Raw genomic sequence first — 21,369 nt, forward strand, 5'->3', positions numbered from 1 at the left:
TATTCCCAGGACGTCGCGTCGCGCGGTGGTCATAAACGCGGGCCTTAGGAGAATCTACGTCCCGGCAGGATCGATCAGGATGTAATTGTGAGGAATAGTCCTTCCGTGCCTCGAAGGATAAGTGGATGAAGGCGGAAGTTAGCGTGGTATTCGCTCACTACGACCACCTTTCCTCTTTAATGGGAATTATCCGTCTATATACCGGCGGGATGGAGAGACGGGGTGCCGTTTTGATTTATCTTTGTAATTTATCTCTCCACACCGAATGCAAAAGACATCAGGTTGGAACACTACGGCGGTAAAGAAAGGCGGAGGCGGAGGGGGAGGAAAGAAAAAGAGGAAGAATAATCATTCGGCGCGAAGACAAAATTTAAATTATCCCGCTAAATTATACATCTTTTGTAAACAACTTGAATTTGTGGCATATATAAGCCAGCCGTTGTTTATGAACATTTATTAAAAATTAACATTTTGATGAAAGAGAAACAATCTGTACGAGTCGAATCTCTTCAGTGTTGAAATCTTTTGTCCTTTTCTAACATAAACCGATTGTTCTATTCTGACTGGAAAAATTGTTAGATATTGAAAGAATTGAGACTTGTGGACATTTTCATAATTTTACCAATCCTCTGTAAATGTTATATCATAACATGAATAACAATAGGAATACTTTATGTTATACTCTTAAGTTATAATAACGATCTCAGTAGCATCACTGATTCGAATTGGAATCTGATAAATCGATTTAATTAAGACATATTGTTATATTCTATTATCGCTAAGTATACATGGAGATTCGATCTAGCAAGGGAAGCTAATTTGATTCTCCATGATATATGTTGTTAAACACAAAAATCAAAGAGACACATATTTTTTCATGTGCGGAATTTCAGGTTTAGAGAGTGAAACACCCTTTTGAAAATGGGAGTATTTTGTTAAACAAAGAAATTAAAAAATTTTTTCTTTACAACTTCAAAGTACTCTTGAAACCGTACAACTTTTATTTAAACAATTTTTTTCTATCTCTTATACTTCCGAAGAGGTGTTTCACCCTCTAAACATGAAATTTTGCGCGTAAAAAAATACGTGTCTCTTTGATTTTTTGTGTTCAATAACAAATTTCATGGAGAATCAAATCGGACGCCCGTGACACTTCCGTTGTAAAATCAGTCAGCAATGAGTGTTGTTATCAATGATGCTAAAATAATTTTAGAGATTATGACGTCGATTCATTTAATATAACTTTTTATTTTCATTATTTTTTGAATCGTCGTCGTTGTTCAATAAAGGTAAATTAAAAACAATAAGTACATTGATATATCATTGACCAGTATAAGTATAGATATATGTATATTATGATAAGTATTTAAATCTGTATTCTGCTGTAACTGATATACTATACCGAGAGTTATAAAAATGCTTTGTTGTGATTTATAAAATGTTGTATTATTAAATCTTTTGAGTGTGTTTTCATTTTTATACGTTATAGTTTTTAAACGTCCTCGAGCTATTCTCGCAACTTTCAATATTTCTTTCAATAATCTCATATTCAGAGCAAAAGGACGATCTATTGTATAATTATGCATCGATAAATAATATTAAAAATAAATAATCGAAAATTGAAACTTCTCTTTAAATGCCGTACACAGAGGCTTGTACTATATATATTATATTCGTTGTAATAAATAATGTAACTTTCATCTTACCTTTACTTTCTTGCTTGATTTTCTTTTTCTTCTTCCTCTTTCTTTTGTAAAATATAAATATATATATATATACTGCATTTATATTTTTCCGATAAAATTAATTTTTACAAAGTTGCTCAATTACTCTGTATTTTTAATTAAATCTATCCAATAAAGCACAATATATTTTAGTTTCTTTGATAAAAACATTATTTGTATTGTAATAAAATCGTAAAAATGCCATTATTTTAATACGTAAATTACAAAATATAAGTAACGGTTATATTATTAAAATAATGTAATTAATTTACATCGCAGAAATTATTTGGGAAAATGAATCTCGAATAAAAGGGGCGACTCGTCCGATCGAAATTAATGCAAAGAGTTAATTGCAAACCTAATTAACTATAATCTTCAAAATATCATGTCCTCGATATTCTACAGAGCAATGACAGATATTGAGATCAGTTAATAATACGAAAACAGAGAGGAGCATAATTCGATAGGAAATTCGAGATTATGTGGATTTTGTAAATTGTCATATACGATTCGCACGAATTTTATTGCAGGCAGTCGATTGTTTCGATATATAATGAAGATAACGGGGTATCGTTATGTGTGTACTCGCGGCAAAATCACAGTACGTGCATGTGTAGTGTGTGTGTGTGTGTGTGTATATGTGTGTGTGTGATCGTATATTTATATTTAATAATTTATATTTACAAGATTTTTATAGTAATGTGTAATCATGTCGACGATAATACTAACATAATCACAGCCAGTTCGTCTCATGTAACACTGATAAACAAATAGGTATACGAATATACGATTAACTGTCCGGGAGAACACATTACTTTTCTCACATATGGCATTGCGCTCTATGGTTGCGTTCCAAAATTCACTGCCAGTACTGAAAGCCTATAAGTTCACGTTACGTATACCGTAGATTTTCAGTAAACTGGCAGTGTACATCGGTACGCAGTCTCATATCGTTACATGCTGCGTGTATTACGCGCGAATATAATTTATTTCGGCCCTAATATCTCTTTGACCGCGCGTCACCGCAATTTCCTTAATAATTCTCAGACATTAACAAACTTTAAAAGCGACTAGCGATATACTCAAATTAAGGAAAAAGCTATCGATTAGATCGCCTTGAACACCAATTTCGTGTGCAGCGGGCCACGATCGTTATCCCCCCCCCTTACTTCTTCAGCCTCGTCTAATGGTTTATCAGAAGAATTCTGACAAGCATAAGTTTAACCGAGCTATTAATTCAAGTTATAATAACGATAATTTATGTTACCGTTCGATCCGTGGCGTCGATCGTTGGCTATGATGAATCGAAGCGGAGAGAGAAACAACACGGTCAAAAATTGACGCCTCCAAATCCGGTGCGCGCACGAACTCTCTTAACAAACACTGCACATCGTGATTAAAGATGCTACGCTACGCTATAAATATTTCGCAAGTCTTACAGCTTCGTAAATAGAAACGCGATTATCCTTGCGCTATGATTACAGCTATAAAAGATCTTCCTCTCTTGCACACTTATCGGAAAACATGGCAGGACTTTGGCTTAACGGAAGTGAAGGAATTCAATTTGGACTCCTAATTCCGTTACCTTCTCGCTCTACAATTAGTTGATAACGTCAAAAGATGATTCGGGATTACGATGTTATTTCTACAACAGCGAATTAGTTTGTACGGAGAGTTTACAGTTTCGCAGCTCGAGATCGCAGTCGCGCAGTCGTTAAACTTTGGTTTATTAACGATCGATACATTTATTTATCTTGCCATTATTAAAATTTTTCATTATATCATAACACGTTTACGTTAGCAATAAGATCGCTTTATTTTATACATCTTCTTACACATCTCGTACACGCTAAAATTGTTAATAATTGAAGTAATTGAAAGAATGAAGGTGTCCCATTATCCTCAATCATTGCGACATATTAGCTTTAACGTACTCGAAATCGCGGTTCTTTTACCACGCGAGCCATAACAATATCGTCACCTCCTGCGTTCATTTAAATAAACTGCTCCTCACACTCTACAATAATCGCTCGTCACCTTAGCCGCTTTAGCCTCGTACATTGTTACCAGATAAATTTTTCTTATTTTTATTATACACACATTTCACACTTTCAACTTTATTCATTCATAATAGAGCTCGATATATAACGAGAAATCATTACGAAATATTATGTTATTGAATTGTTACAACCCGATCCTATCGGCGGGGTTTACAGTCGGCAGTTTTAAACATCTTACCTGTCCGTAGAAAAAGTCGCGAGTACGTTCGCCGATGTTCGTAATATCAAATCTATCAAAGTATCAGGCGCGAGGAGTCACCCTCGAGTGCCTCCGTGATTTCTAACTCCGCATACTCCGTCTAATGAGTCCTCGACATCCTCCAATGGAGATTCTAATGGCAGCGAGTAGCACGAACAAGTTCGACAAGCCGTCGATCTCTCTCTCTCTCTCTCTCTCTCTCTCTCTCTCTCTTTCTCTCTGGTGTTTCCTCCCACCGACTCGAACACAAATTCCTTCACAAGTGTCTCAGCGCACCGATCGCACGATCTTCCCCTGGAGTGAAATGTCTCTTTCTTGGGATTTCCCGAAGTCACGATCGCGTGTCGCTTCAGCGTGATTCGTGTCTAATGGACTAGGACTGGATATTTTGCACGAGATTCACGTGAGATCTGAGAGGTGAGAGATAAGGAAAAGTCCAAAGTGACAGTTACGCGATCGATCGCGAGGTCTACTCGAACACGCTCTCGGTGGCCTCCCGGATCTTCACGATCAGGAAGGACCGCCTGCAGAGCTTGACGAGCATCTCGATCCTCTGTCAGGACGGCTTCCTGAACTGCGGCAGGGCAATCAGGTAGACGTTGCCGAGGATGGCGCCGACGATCAGCAGCATCACGCTCACCGCCGAGAGCAGCCGCACGTACCGCACGAATCTGCGGCCCCGGGCGTCCTTCTTGCTCTGGTTCGGGAACACGGCCAGGCCCAGAAGTGGGCCCGCCAATGCGCCCGCGACGTGCGCCGCCCAGCCGACCTGGCCGCATCCGAGCAACGCCGGGATGGGCAGCGACGCGACGTCCGCACCGGCCAGCAGCAGCACGGTACCGAGACGCCAACCGGCGTAGCGCAGCTCGCCGTGGCACTGCAACGAACGAGAAATAAAGCGATGCACACGGAAACGCTACTCGATCTCTCGGCTTTTTCTTCTACAAAGGGGAGCAAACGAAAGGGCACGATATCAGATCGTGTAAATTTAAACGTTACTTCCGAAATTCACTGTGTCAATAAAAACATAGAGCTATGTATTTTTCAAGATTTAACACGATTGAAAAGAATACAAGAATTCAATGCAAAGATAGCAGATAGTAAAAATGTGATCGACTTCCGAGGATTTTTTAGGATAAATTCGGGTATGATGGCCATAGTTTTTTTTTTAATGCAAAAAACATGTTTTTATTGATTTTTAAATACGGTTTGCTGTATTACTTTAGTGAAGCTTAAACCATGTAACACCACCGACATTAAACAGAAAATACTTATTTATAATAAAAATTTTATATTATATTATTAATATTATATTAATTTATATTATATTATATTAATTTTGTATTATATATTTTATATTATCAAAATATTGAAACATAAACATTGATCATCTTTCTAACTTTTAGAGAAAAAATGGCCATAGTATTATAGGACAATTACCCACACATATTTTATGTACTTAATGTTTATAAAATAATAAAAATGCTTATAATTTTACATATTTAGTCTTAATGTCATATATTATCGTAATTATCGTATTTAATTTTTATTTTTAAATATTTTTAATAATAAATGTTCATATAAGTTTAGCATCTATTTAATTCATTGCCGGTACAAAAAATTAACATCAATAATATATCGAATTTAAAATATTAGGTGTGCAATTCAATTCTCGTCTTCTTTATAAAATATACACATAAATACTTGTCCCAAAAAAAGTCATGGGCATCTTATCCAAACTCTGAGAAAAAGATAGTCATTATTCACTTAAAAAATAGAAAAAGAAATAAAAGATATAATCACACATTACAATTTACATATCTTTGTTAGGTATCTAACGTTAATTGAAACCTACTCAACTGTCACAATTAACGTTAACAATTTATGCGACGTTGTGATAATTTTTAATGAACACATGAAAAACCGTGCAGTCAAAGGTAAAAATGTGATAAAATATCACAATGTTGTTATTTCGAATAGTATACGTACATAAATTACAGTAAATATCCATTATCTTTGAAAATAATTACAAAAACATATTATTTAGCAATTATTAGAGAAATTATAGCCATCGACCATCTTCTTCTACGATCATCATACCCTAATTTACCCTATACAGCCATATTTGCCGCGTAAAGAGTTTGTTACTACACCAAATAAGATTTCTTCATGAGAGTATTTCGAGTGGAAACAATCCCGCGCGAAACTCGACAGCGCATTTTAGTGCAGCATCTTTTGTAATCTTCCTTTTCTTTCCTCGTTCCTCTTTGTCGCTTACGACATGCAACACCGCGCGGATTTTTGAGGGAGTGGGAGCTCAAGGGTTGTTCAGGGGTCAATTTACGCCGTCTTTAGCTCCATTCTTAGAGATTGCGAAATACTCGCTTACCAGGTAGAGATGAGCGAGATGACTCGTAAGCAGCGCGTAAACACCTGCCGAAGCGCCGACTAGGCAAAGACTAGGTTGCAGAAGCGACGCTCCCAGGGCGCCGCAGACTCCGCCGCCCAGATAGATCGTCGCTACCCCTATTCGCCCTTGCTCCACCTGTAATCACGAGCTCTCTACGTTCTCGTCTACAATTTCGTACGCGCGGGATTGATGATTTTTTATAATCTATTCCCCATAAATAAATTATTATATATCGGATTTAATAAATATACGCTCAAAATCCGAATATTATAGAATAAATACATAAATCTTTTCAGAAAATTTTACTTAAGTACGATCTATTATGCAAAAAAATTAGAAATAATATATAAATGTTACAAATCGAGGAAAGGTAATATTACAGTCTTCATTTACAGTTTATACGATAATTTTGTTAATAATCAGTAATACTTTAGATTGAAATTAAACGAGATTATATTCGTCATTTGTTATTCAATCGCTATGAAATATTTTGCTTAGAATATTTATAAAAATATGACGCACGTTGGGTCGAAGCAAAACATATGGTATTATGTTTTTTTTCCCACGAAAAGTTAAAAAATTGATTTTATTTGAAAAAACATGATAGCTTGTAAAATAATATATTTAATCAAAATAAAAAAACATTGTAGAATATATAGATTGCAGTAATACAAAATCTAAAATACACGCAATATAAATTACAAATTAGCAATAGAACTGTAATAAACTTAGAACTATAATAACTACTTCGATAACTTTGAAAAGGAAGCCGCTATTAGCACGTTCAAGGGGTTGTTATGGGCAAAATCTTAAGCAATTGTTTAGGTTTGTATAACTTGGAATGCGTGCAATCAAAATAATGTACATATATTCATATAATAATACGTTCAAGTCTAAGAAAAAGCTGAGGAAAATGTAATTAAATGTAATTAAGTGCAAAAATGTACACCTTAAAAAAATTTAGGAATGCTCAAAAGTAAAAATGCCTCATAACAAATATCATTAATTTATGTATTGGCATACGCTAGCACCACTAAATAATGGCAGGCTAAACAAATGATTTCATAAGTAATCACTAGAATTCTTTACTTTAATAGCAGAAATATTATCAATGACCATTATATCTACAAGAGCCATAATAGCCTTCTCCTCTACGGTACTTCTAAAAAATTTTATTAAAAAAAAAAGAATCACATTCTCTTTCTCTCTTTTTTCTCTCAATAACCTGTAGGTACGTCGCGTTACGGTATGAAGAGCATTTTAATTCGATGGTATTGGAATGTCATCTGGTCTAATCGTGAACAAAAAGGATCGTCGTCGAGAGGCGGGGCTCGTTCCCTTAAACGCGATGTCTCGACGCGCCAGCTGAACGACGTCCCCGCAATTTACTTGATTGGCTCACCTCGAGTGGAGTGGCCAGGACCAGCTGAATGACCACGTTGAGTGCGAGGTGAAGTGCGTTCGAGTGCAGTAGCATGTAGGAGGCGAACCTCCAACCCTGCACCCTCCGACGGGGATCGTAGATCAGCCATCTCCGTAATGTCGCCTCGTCTCCCAGGCAGTGGACGGTTATCTGTTACGAGAGAAAGCACGTTTAATGTGCTTGCCTTTGCCGCGGCATATTATTCAAAGAAGAATACGGCGTGTATTCAAGAAGATAATTACATGTCGCTGTTAAAGATAAAACTAATTACAATTGACAATGTCCGTGTTAAATATGTATGCGCATACTAAATGTTACAAACATGTATGTTATGTTTATATGTATAATAACATTTTAAATAATTATATATAAAATATTATTATTTATATTTATATTTATACTATATATAGCGTAGTAAAATTATAGTAAAATATATCTTTTTAAAATTATTAATTTGCGTTTTATTAATGCAGGTGTTGTATTAACCCGTTAAAAATTTAATTGTTTCTATTTCGAAAAATAATATCGTTCCCATAATTTCTTACATTCCTTAGAGAAGAGAGAAGTTGGTTTAGTGAATCCGGAATTTCCTATTTATCTTGCTAAATAAAGATACACGAGTACACATGAAGTGCTATTCCAGATCTTGCTGGTACGCCAGCTATTTCCGTAACAACACTTGGCTTTTTCAAAAGCGATTTGTTGAGATGAAAAACGTGTTCCACAAGTTTTTATCACCGAACCTTACACAGAAACAGGGAAAAAAATACTTATCTCTTTAGATTAGACGAAGTGACGTAAAGCCTAAAATAATCAATCCCATATGGTGCTTTTTGCTTAAATTTACATACATATTGTATCCACGTACATTTTTAGACAAGTATTAATAGCTCACTTTTTATATTTAATGAAGAAGAGATTACAATTAAAAAATTATCTTATCTCTGTCAATTAAATATAATAGAAATATATTACGTGTAAATAAATTAACATAATCGGATACGTTTAAATAATAAAACTTGTTAAAATTGGAGAGACAAATAAATTTAATTTAATTCTTTAACGTATATAAAATTAATTCAAATACTTCACAATTTATTAAATTTATTTATCTGTCAACTTTATTTAATGAATCTGTGTCTAAAAGACAACTTGTGTGCGCATAATTCATATCACGCGTTACATCATAATCCATGATAAACTGTACAATATCGAATAATCCAATATATCGCATAACACCTTGCAGTTGAGTACCGAATAACGATCAATCACATTATCGATCACAATGATTTACGAAGATCCAGAGAGCCTATTAAAGCAACCTCCATATGCACACAGTAGCGATATCGGGCCATTTCGTTCAATATTAATCGCACAGTCAGCAAAATATTTATGTCACGGACGTAGTCTGCGAGCAATTTATCAGCGCGTTTAATAACTTGCTCATCCGATTACGCTCGGAATTTATCGTAACCATAATAAAGAGCGGCGTTGTACGCGATGCATTAGGTGTGCGGAGCGGGCGCGGGAGTCTTTAAAAATAATGCCTTAACGATTGTTGCTTGTTTCTTTTTTTTTTTTGGCGCTCGCCATAACGGAGTGCACGCGTGCACACATTCCCGCCGGTAAATCACACGTGTCAGCAGGTGCGCCACTCTTTCGGGAGAGCTTGATACCTCCCCGGCTATCTATTCTGATGTCCCGGCTTTTATGGGCAGAGGTTCATCTAGGTTTCGCGGCTCCTGTTCGTGCTTAATGTGCCTTTATGTTCTTCACCTTGGACATTAAAATCCAGTGCTCACTTTGCAGTAAATGATCGTCTCATGTCACATGTACGCTCCGTCGCGCGATAATATTTCAATTCGACGACGTGTCCGCCGCAGAAGTGAATGAGATTGACCCCGTCGTTTTGTACCACGAAAATGAAATTCAGCTGCACAATATTATTTATTTTGAAATTTACGCGATTTATTTTTTGACGATATTTCATTCGCAATCAATAAATAAGCATGAATCGGAAAATTATTAACGCACCATTTAAATATCTATTTATATTGTTCTTTACTTTTCACCTTTGTAAACTGTGGTACCTGACGTTCGCTATAATAGCAAGTTCGATTGGATGTACTAGTGCGCACTGATGCACATTAAAGCTGTCGCATATATACACAAACTGAAGTAAAAATATGCTTAACATAAATATACATACATATAAACGGGATAAACTGCTAATATTTTGTTGTACTCTTTAATAAAATATCATGTTTGTGTTTTATCATTCGAGATATTTGCAATTTATTTTTTATACTTACATTAGATCAGTGTACAGTGGCTTTAATGTGCATCAGTGCGCACTAGTGCACTCCAATTGAATTTGTTATAAACTTTTCAAAACGTTTTTTTCTAAATTGAAAACCTAATTCAGTAAAAGTTAAGTACGCGATTTACATAGGTTTACTCTTTTACAAAATGATACAACAGATATTTTTTTTCAATTAAAATTTTAAATTAAAACTTGTTTTTTTTAATATGACTTTTTATGATTCCCGAGATGTAATAAATATGAGAATAAAAATTGTTAGAATTGATCTGCTTTGATTAAATTTTTCAACTATGATACAATAAATATACTTCAAGGATATTTAAATAAAATTACAATACAACAATTTAAATAAAATTATTATAAAATTAAAAAAAATGTGACATTTTATTATTACATTGACATTCTAGTATATGAAATCTTTTATTTATTAAATCTCTCAACTGTTGAGTGTTTAAAATTATTTCATTTTATCTTACAAATGATAATAAAAGTAAATTATTTAAGTAAAAACAAGCGACATCGGGATTTATTATCAAACGTGCCATATGTCAACCCATCGTGATCAGTCAGTCGAGTCAGTGATTTCTAATACTATATTCTAATTCTGAATTCTAAGCAAATGTTTGCAGCAACCCGTATAATTGGTATGAATACTATATATGTACACGTGTGCGCGTGTGTGTGTGTGTGTGTGTGTTTTGTATGTGTATGCATACGCGCACTCAGAACTCCGGTTGGAGTTCGTAATTATAGAGGCGTCCGCATCCTATAACGGAGGAATTTCATTTTCCTAAGGTGCGAGAAAAGAAGAACGTAATATCGTGTAATATTCGCGTAATGTGGTGCAATATCGATATTCGAGGTATGTTGAAATATCGTGCGGTGAAATTTATCTAGTGCACGGAACTTATGATTTTACAGCACTCATGATACAAATAAAATGTGAATGAAACGTGACTCCGTGTCTCCGTCATGATATTCAGACGAAAAAGAAGACTAAATTGAATCTTTATTCTTCTAGATACTCACACATGCAAAAATTTTACTTTTACACCAATGCGCACGCGCGCGCACGCACACACACACACACACACACACACACACACACACACACACACACACACACGTTTGTTTTACAAATATATGTATAAATATATAAATAAAATGTTCATATAAAATTGTATATAATGTTATATAATGTAATAAAATGTTTATGAAAAAATTTATTGTGACTCAATATTTATCAAATTTAAGAAATTTCAAGAATATAAAATTCTTAAAACGGAGCAAAAATTCAAAATTATGTAAGAAAGTAATGTGGAAGTTGTAATTTTTTTGTTTCTTTTTCTTTCTTTTTTGCTATTTCCTTTATTCAATCTATCAAGAATTTACTAAAAAATCTGAAACTAGATTCACTGTTCAAAGTAGTACTTACTATCTGAAATGATCGCTATATCAGACAGAAGGTACGTAAATCACAGAGATTCGTTTTACGAGTTTCAGCTATCGTCTACTCGAAGAGTACAGTAAAGTGACGGAACGCGAGACAGGTTCCAAGTTAAACCTCGATACTTTCCACAAGCGAGAGATTTGTATCGTCTAAAGTTAAACATAAGAAAGACTTTATTAGTTCACCCTTTTCTTTTTAACATGTAGAATTGCGTGAGTAAGTCTGAGAATCAGGACAAATAATATATTCTTATTTCATGATTAAATAATTTTGTTACGTAAATCTTGTTTTTCATCTTATGCACATAAAGTAAAAATAAACGGATCGAATAATAATAAATAAAGTACGTAGTTAATTTCGAATTTTTAACATTATTACTGACAGAAGTGTCCAATAGATATTAGTAGTTAGCAACTAAAAGTAAGAACTTGTTTCGCAGAATCAAACTTTGAACGCGCAATATTATTAAATAATTAATCGAAAATAAAAAAACACTGTAATAAATAATAATAATATCAATAAAAAAGAATCATCAGAAAATCTGCCATTTAAATTGGACCTATTCATTATGCTAACATTAATTAAGTTCCGACATTCTGTATACGCAACAATTATGCTTTTTATTATGGTATTCTTAAAAAATATAAAAAACATGTGCAAAAAATTATTTTGAAAAAAGTTCCATAGAATATTCTAAAGATAAAATGAATATAAAACCAAAATTTATAAATCTATATATTTCTTTAGTTTTTTTTTACAAGAGTAAAGAATTAATATTTAAAGCTTACATCCACTTTTGAATGTTGTTTTTTTATTTTATTCAAGAACGTTACTTGAAATAATATAGTTGCGCTTAGATGCTATAATTGAAATAAATAAATTAAAAAAATATATATATATGTATATAGATAGCCTTACAGTAATATTAATTTAATTATTTGCGTATTTTATATTTCAAGTATACTTATATTAATATTTCACATAGAGAGCAAAGTATAATATGTTTCATGATCTATTTTTCCTTTTCAGAGAATAATTTCCTCGAGCTTTTCAGTTTTGATCTGATAAGTCCGAAATTCAACATTGCACCGTTTTCATCGCTTATCACGTTAATCGTGACTCGGAACATCTATTTCCGGTGATCTGGAGAACGTTTCAAAGATGGAACTCGCTCTCTTCCTCATTTCGTCTTTCACTTCGAGATCGTTGCACCCTCGATTTTCGTTCTCCTTCATGCCATTCTCTTTTTAACAATGTATAATGATATTGTCATGTTAAAGCAAAAACAATATTTCGCGAAATTCAAATTCTCCACGAATTGAAAATGCATTTAACTTTGTGGTTTTAAGTTTATGCATTTGAAACACAAATTAACGCTCTACTACATTATTATCAGAACCTATTCACACTCGCTCTACTATAACGCCATCATATGTATTAGTAATCACATACATAAAATCATAATTATAGCTAATAATAAATTTGTTTGACAATATAAAATAGAATAACAATCGTTCACTTCAACAAATTAAAACTAAAAATAATTTTTTTCGAAAATATGTAAATATTTTAAACACTTATGGTATATAATATGTAAGTTTTTTCTTTCTTTAAAATGTGCATATACATAAAATTATTTTATTCATAAACTTTTATAAGTTATATCTATTTTAAGATCTCACCGTTAAAGATCCCGTTATGTATACATATAAAACTGATCTTTTATTCCTGATCGAATAAAATGATTGCATCGCATTCCTGCTTCTACATATATTCATCCATCCTTCTTGCTCCAATATACATTCTGTTGTTTCTCGGTTCAGATGTAAAGTTCCTTAAATTTCGAGGAACGATTTGCGGGAGCGATACGCGCCAGAGCGATAAATATAACGGCTCGTTTCTTTTTATCGCGCAAAATGCCGCCGATGTTCTCCACTTCCATCCTTAGTTACGAAGCACCGCGGCGCACATTCTCAGGCGTGTGTTTATACGCGTTGTCTCATATATTACAAATTATCTCCTACTTGCAACAACGAGTTTTCACCAGACAATACTGCCGCGATAAAGTTGAAATTCACGGACTGCGGCCGTGAATTATTGGCGCCTTTAATTCCGCGGCTTTAGGTTTATACACTTTAGCATTTCTCCGTCCGCGGGTAATTTTTCCGACAGTAAAATGCCCAGCTTCGGACATTATTGTATACCTGGGAATATCAACTTTTTTTTTCGAGTAACACAACGCTACTTTTTTTTACACTTTTGAGCGTTTCATTAAGCTCGAGAGCGCGTTAATATTCTCTCTCTAGGTATCTCACTGAGCCACTTTGAAAATCGCCTTTTCATAGTACGCTTTTCATTTTACACAATCATTTAGTTAACATTTAATATTTTTAACCTTTTTTGCCACGCGCGTGTATAATGCACAATTTTTTTCACTAATGTAGCCAATTCTTTTTACCATGTACTCTTGATTCCAGTAGTCATAATTTTATTATGTGTAAAACATTAAATACTTATTTGAATATAGTAAATTACAAAAACATTTTCATCCTCTTAATTATCGACCCAAATTACATTTTTATCGTTAATATAAGTTTTTTATCGTTTTATTTTATCACTTTTATTTTATATAGTCTGTACAGGTCAATTCTTACATAGAGGTACAATTTTAGCATCTTCTTTTACATAAATTGTTACTAGAAATAGTCCAAAATAAAATTTAATAATATATACGTGTCTAATTTAAAAAAACTTTCGCAATTTGCATTGCTTGTTTTGAATCGCGCAAAATTTTATATTTAATTCTTTTTAGACTCTTAACACTTCAATTTTAAATGTCTTAAAATATGCAGAAAATTTTTTTAGATAAAACATATTTTTGTCATTTTTAAGTGCCTTCATCTCTTTATAATATTTATGTGAATATTTTTATAATTCCCTGTATATATTTATTCTCTTTCTTTTTATACTTTCTATTTTCTTCCGTACTTTTCATAGAAGCATTCAATATTTCAATAATTATATTAACTAATGATTATAATATCAAGTATAGTATTTTTAGCATTTTCTAAATCTTTCTTTAGAAGATTTAATTTCTTGTACTAAAATCTATGTTTTTAATTTATCAATAATTATTATACCATTTTAGAAAATATCAAATTTTGCACATATCCATACACACACATTGATATTTTTATATATACTTATTTTTACAATCGTATATTATGTATTATATAAATATTATATAAAAAATATTTATTTCAAATTGTTATAAATTCCTTGTAATGCAATTTAATCCATGTGACTTATAGTTTACAGGATAATATTTTTTTCGCCGACTTTAGATTTTTATAAACCTAAGGTTAGTAGGTTTAAACCCAAGCGCTTAACAATTTTTTTAAAGTGATAATTAAAATGGTTAAGCTAATAAAGAAACTGTTATTTTAAACTTTCAAACAACGTAATTATATTAGCATTTAATCTTTTAATCCTAACATTATTATTAACCTGGAGAATACTAACTTTTAAATTATAACTTTTATGCTAAAATTAAACAAATTTTCGTCATAATAATAAAAATAATTGCACATGTAATTACTTTGACAATAGTAATTAAAATTAAAAATAACGTATAATTTGTATCATCAAATATAATAAATTAAAAACTGTAAACTTTTCATTAGATTGTGTAAATATACATAAATGAAGAAAAATGTATTTGTACTTAATTTTCTAACTTAATATATTTAATTACCTCACATCTTTTCATGCCTTTTACCGTCTTTTGCACAATGAACTTGGACTGTTAAACATCTGCGGCAAGCGTTTACTTTGATCTCTCGTTCTGCGACGACTTGTACAGCGAGTCAAAAGAAAGCGCGGCTAAGTGATTAACTTTCGTCGTGTTCCGTGGTAAACGAGTAAGAAATTGCGGCGTAACTTCGCAGTTTTAAATTCGCGAATTTTTATTGCGCGTATCCCTCGCTGCTTATTCACTTTCTGACTAAAGCGCAAGACGAAGTTCTCGAGATTATTATCGGGCGAAAAAGCCCCACTAGGAGTTTCCACTTTTTTGGAGTTTTCGCCATCAGGTATCTCAGAATATCGCTCTGGTATTCTCCAGCGAATTCGCGCGTATAATTGGAAAGGAATCCCATCGCGCTTTCCTTTCGCCCTTGCTCTCGAGAAGTGAACGCGACACACTGATTCTGTTAATGAGAAATCTTGGAGCTTATGCACAGCTCTTCTTTTTTACTTCGTTTACATTCACTGGAATGCTGCAATATGTTCTGTGTTCTACGACGAGAGAATTTTATTCAGTTGAAATAGCATTTATTCAAGCATGATAAATAAATAAAAGTATGATGACAAATAATGAAGTGCGCGAAGGAAAGAAATTATTTTATAAAAAATTATTACTGTTATTAATCAATCGTTTAAAAAAAATATAAATATCATGATAAAATCATAGTAGATTATTTTAACTTTAATCACCGCATCTCGTACAAATTTATTTTCCAATATTTATCTGTAATTATCTAACGCTAATGATAATCAAGAAACTAAAACCACAAACAGATGTTTCACTCATTTTGTAAATACACATCTGTTTGTGATTAATGTGTCAAAGAAAAATAACAATTTTTACTCCTTCTTCCGTTGCTTTTAGAGAAATAATTGCTAGTTTCTTATTTAAAATATTGTTACAATTATATCAGTGTTAATTATCATGGTACTTCGTAATCACGTAGCTACACGTATCTTTTACATTCAGCATTCACTCACCTCGATGATGCTGATGCAGATCATGAGGTAGGGCGGTCGTATCCGGAAGCTCGGCTTCCTGGATGGGTGTCTGGGCGTTGGTCTGGGCGTGACTTCATCGTCACGTTTTTTTTTATAGGAGGACGTGATGATGATCGGCGATTCTGGGGAGTAGGGCGAGCCGGGTCCCGAGTACGTCGCATCCGTGGAATCCGAAGAGATCGTCGACAAAGTCGGCGAGTTTTCTAACAACGCTGCCTCGACGTCCATTTTGATATCTTAAACGAATAGAAAAGAAATCACGATTATTACAGCAAAACTTTATATTCCATTTTTGTTATTATTATTTATTACTTTATTAGTACAGACTAGAGTAATTTACATTAAGAAAAATATAATTTAGATAGAATGTGCATTGCCTAAATAAAAGATTAAACACAATAAAAAATTTTTTTTAATCCTAAAAGCTTGTTCAACAATTTATTTAAAATCTCTCTAATATATATAATAAAAGAGCTATTTATAATGTGACGCTAATTATTTATAATATAAACTGCATTCACTCAAAACCACAGAATTTATAAAGTGTTCTCTAAAAAGAATGAGACTGCATGTCGCAATTGGGATCAAAAACTTAATTTAATATCGCTCTAATTTAATAACTTTTAAAGTTACGTCTTGCATTTTATAGAATTATATCCGTATAATAGAATCAAGGAAGTATTTTACACGTGTTATTTATCCGAAGACGAGAAAGAGAAAAAAGGAAAGAAAGCAAAAGCACGGAGAAGAAGTCGAGAAAATAAAAACTTCGATACAACAACTGTGAGAGATGTGTTTGTTTTTATAAATTTCCGTTTTCCATCTAACGACAATCATGGTTGTGTGACACGTAGTCCTACGATTCCAATTACAATTCTGGATGCCATAGCTCTCGCTACTGCAATGAAGTCTCCTTTCGGCAGTTCGCAGATATCGTCGGCTTTCGTCGGCCTCGCCCACGTGGAAGCCTGCCTCTATAATTCAACCGCAAATCCTATAATGGCGCGAAAGACGTGTTTCGTGAAGCAATTTGCAGAACGACGCAATTTGTACGCCTGCATACGTTTACGTGCACGGGTTAATCTCGAAACGATACTTAGTACTCGGAATTTATCATGTATAGAATGTCGCATAAATGAAGTAATGAGGAAACTGAGTAATTTTAAGGATGTATTACATCTATTTCCAAAATAAAAATATAAATTTTAAAAATTATGAGAAACTTGTAAATTATTTCATGTTGCATTTAAAAGTAATACACAAAATTAAGTGATGATTTTCTATATAATTTTCGGGTTTCCATTTACCTTTAAAAAAATATTACAATACAGTTATAATACAATACAATAAACAAAAAAAAATAATAATACAATAAATTAATCTTCTCAGAAATTTTCTCAATGTTTCCAGTCTATTTTTAAAGTGCTTTATATAATGACACAACCCAATTTATTATTAATTAATTACTTCTATAATTAAATAATATCGATGCGCTTTATCATTAGTTGATTTTCAAAAACAATTCTTGATAGCTCTACTATAATTGTTCATTTTCTATACAACGTATTTCAAATCATTCATAATATGTCATAGGCACTCTACTCATTAAATTGCAATAAATATATTATCACCGATTTGCAGTGATATACTTATAGCTGCGTTAATTAGTAAATATTCACTGTTTTTTAGTAGTTTTTACTTCAGAATTAGTATATAATCACTGAAAGATCAGTGTATTTATTTTACTAATCAATAAGTTATAAGTATATCACTGAAAGTCAGTGTATTTTCACTGATTTCACTGATTTTTCACCGATTGTAATTTAGAGAGAGATTATTCACCATTAATAAAAATCGTCAGATTTTCTGATAATTTTCTTGATTGTAGCAACTTTCTTAGTATCCAAATTAGAATTATCGAGAGTTTCACAATGATCATCCACTAACTCTGTTCCCCGAGGACACCTGATAACTGTTTCAACTTCCTCGTGATGAGAACGTTTCGATTTTTCTTTATCTTTATCTTTATCATCAAATAAATATTCTGATAAGGCACTTATACCCTTATTAATACCCTTGCTTGCGATTTTTAACAGATTAAATCTTCGAGTCGATTGCACAAAGTCAGGGGAAAGCATTGTATCCGAATATTGATCCGGCACGTCATCCAAATGTGCTTGGAATCTACGTGATTTCTTTTGAGGCTTGCGAGGCGGTGCGTCTATTATATGTGGATCTGGATCTGCATATAGTTCTAAACTGTCCAGATGAGTTACGTCGTCCGAATGTACTTGATATCTGCGTGATTTCTTCTGAGGCTTGCGACGTGGTGCGTCTATTATATGCGGGTCTGGATCCGCATATAGTTCTAAACTATCCAAATTGGCTGCGTCTTCCAAATGTACTTGGTATCTAGGTAATTTCTTTTTAGGCTTGCGAAGAGGTGCGTCTATTATATGCGGGTCTGGATCTGCATATAGTTCTAAACTGTCCAAATTGGCTGCGTCGTCCGAATGTACTTGATGTCTACGTGATTTTTTTTGAGATTTGCGAGGTGGTGCATCTATTATATGCGGGTCTGGATCTGCATATAGTTCTAAACTGTCCAAATTGGCTGCGTCATCCGAATGTACATGATATCTATGTGATTTCTTTTGAGGCTTGCGAAGTGGTGCGTCTATTATATGCGGGTCTGGATCAGCATATAGTTCTAAACTGTCCAAATCGGCTGCGTCATCCGAATGTACATGATATCTACGTGATTTCTTTTGAGGCTTGCGAAGTGGTGTGTCTATTATATGCGGATTTGCATCTGCATATAGTTCTAAACTGTTCAAATCGGCTGCGTCGTCCAAAAGTTTTTCGTGCTCTGTTTGTTGTAATACTGGAAATTGTACTTTTGCAGCTAGCAGAGTTTCGCAGTGTAACTGAATCACCACTAGCAATAGAACAACTCCAATCGTACATTGTAATCCCATAATGATCAGGAGAGATCCTCTCAAGAGAGATCTAAACCAAATCACTGACAGTTTCTACTCCAATTGTCGGGACTGAGCTCTTTAAATCAAGACGCAAATCGTAAAAACTATCGAATTCATAAAGATGACAATAAAACACGATATCGAATATAAATAATACCTGTAGTAATAAGTGTTTCTATTTATGGTCGCATACAATTACAAACTGCGTGCGACCGTACTTTAATGTTTATTGATTAATTTCACGCCAACATTATCTCATCAATTATGATTAGATGGTGATTTAAAAGTTATTTTTTTTATTATTAACAGTGCATTTTTCATTGTTCGACAATCATTTTTTCAATCCACCGTTACGCTTTTAGATTTATAACCTTATATGCATATATAATAAAATTCGCATATATTAAAATCTAATGCACACATATACTAGAGAAGTTTCAAAGCTTTTATTTGGCATGCAAATGGGAAATACATAATCAAAAAGTTATTTTGAACAACAAGCATAAATAACGCTGCTATCACATGGATTTTCACTTCTTTTTCAAGTTAAGAAAAGAAATTCTGAATCATTAAAATAACTTTATGTAATTATACAAAGTACGGCTTTTTATTAAAGAATCTAAAAATTTTTAGCTATGTACGTGTTTTAGCTCAAGTGCGCGTGTGTGTAGATTTGAAAATAATTTTGTTAAACCATCAAATCGAAATAATTATGTAAGTCACTGAAGCATGAGCGAGACTACCAAAAGTTTTAACATTCGAATCTAACAATTTGAATGTTCTACAGAATTATTTTGATAATAAAACCAAATTATTTTTAAATCTATACGCAGCTAAATTTTCACACACAGGAAAATTGTTCTCCCCGTGTAATAGTAAAAAAATAAGATATGCATATCAAGGAAATATAAATTACATGAATAATATAATAATGTTTGCAGTTACGAAATAATATTTGTATCTGTATCAGAATTAATTCTTCGGAACTGTATTCCGCAATCAAACTAAAGCCACCTAGTCAACTCTATTCCCATAGTCTGACCGGCTTAAAACTCGATCTCACGCGTTCTGGACCGAAACGACCGAAGAGCTGGGCACCAACGGGGAGAGCGGCATCACACCGAAATCGCTGGTTTTCGTGGGTATCCGCCGGTTTCGCGGTGTGGCACACCCGAACCGAAACTCGGCGAGCCAACAATTCAGCGGCAAATTCTAGGGTGACCCGAAAACATGAACTGAACAAAGAGCGTTGGCATAGTCGGACAAAGAGATCACGAGCCCATGGAAAAGCAGGAGAAGTCGTAAGTTCACTCGGCCGCCGCCTTCCGCGGCGGCCGGACGACAAGCATGCTCTTCTTCTCCTATCACTGTCACTTTACTTCTCTATCTCGCAAACAGATTCGCTTGCCGGTCACACGTCGCGATTCCGAGTGGGCATACAATGTTCATGCTCGGTGCCGAGCAAATAATGTATGACTGCATTCGCGTAATTCGCGCCGCGTCATGAACGCCTGCAAGCTCATTGGCGTTCATTAACTTGAAAATGTTCCTCTTGAGGCCTCATTGCTTTTTCATAACACTCTCCGTACTTCGAGTCTAATTTCTAGTTCGTTTAAATAACTTTTGATTATAATAAGATAAATAATTCTTTCTTTTTTTTAGTAAGTAATTTTTTTTGTAAGTAATTTTTTTAACCTCAATCTAATAATATAGATTTGAAAATTATTTCTCGCTTATTTTAAACTTCTTATCTCTTCATATATCCTAAAATTAAATTTAAAATTTTTTTGCATGAAATGATACGAACGATAATCGTGTCTTTTCTCTCCTTTAGGTTATATGTTCTTTTTTTTGCGCGGGATAAGTTCGCTGCTCAAGCCAACTGCATTATCGCTCGGTACTGCTTCCGGCAAAAGTATTATTAGCTTCTCGCATTATTGTCTTGGGTTAACTCGCCTACGTAAAAAGCTGTAACTTCTGGTTAACTCGCGCG

General features: G+C 33.5%; 1 protein-coding gene across 2 annotated transcripts in view; it reads right to left on the reverse strand.

Moving 5' to 3' along the window:
- Positions 1–2,220: 2,220 nt before the first annotated feature.
- The window catches only part of LOC105838927 (protein rhomboid), a 129,945-nt gene continuing 110,796 nt past the window's right edge, over positions 2,221–21,369 (reverse strand). For both annotated transcript variants that reach the window (XM_036282370.1, XM_012684859.2), the window contains 4 exons: positions 16,375–16,631; positions 7,796–7,966; positions 6,373–6,528; positions 2,221–4,860 (listed from right to left, as the gene is read on the reverse strand). In XM_036282370.1, coding sequence (XP_036138263.1) covers positions 4,540–4,860; positions 6,373–6,528; positions 7,796–7,966; positions 16,375–16,631 — 905 coding nt within the window. In that variant the 3' untranslated portion in view covers positions 2,221–4,539. The remainder of the gene's footprint in view (positions 4,861–6,372; positions 6,529–7,795; positions 7,967–16,374; positions 16,632–21,369) is intronic.

The sequence above is a fragment of the Monomorium pharaonis genome, chromosome 2, assembly GCF_013373865.1.
Source record: "Monomorium pharaonis isolate MP-MQ-018 chromosome 2, ASM1337386v2, whole genome shotgun sequence".
NCBI classification, from domain to species: Eukaryota; Metazoa; Arthropoda; class Insecta; order Hymenoptera; family Formicidae; genus Monomorium; species Monomorium pharaonis.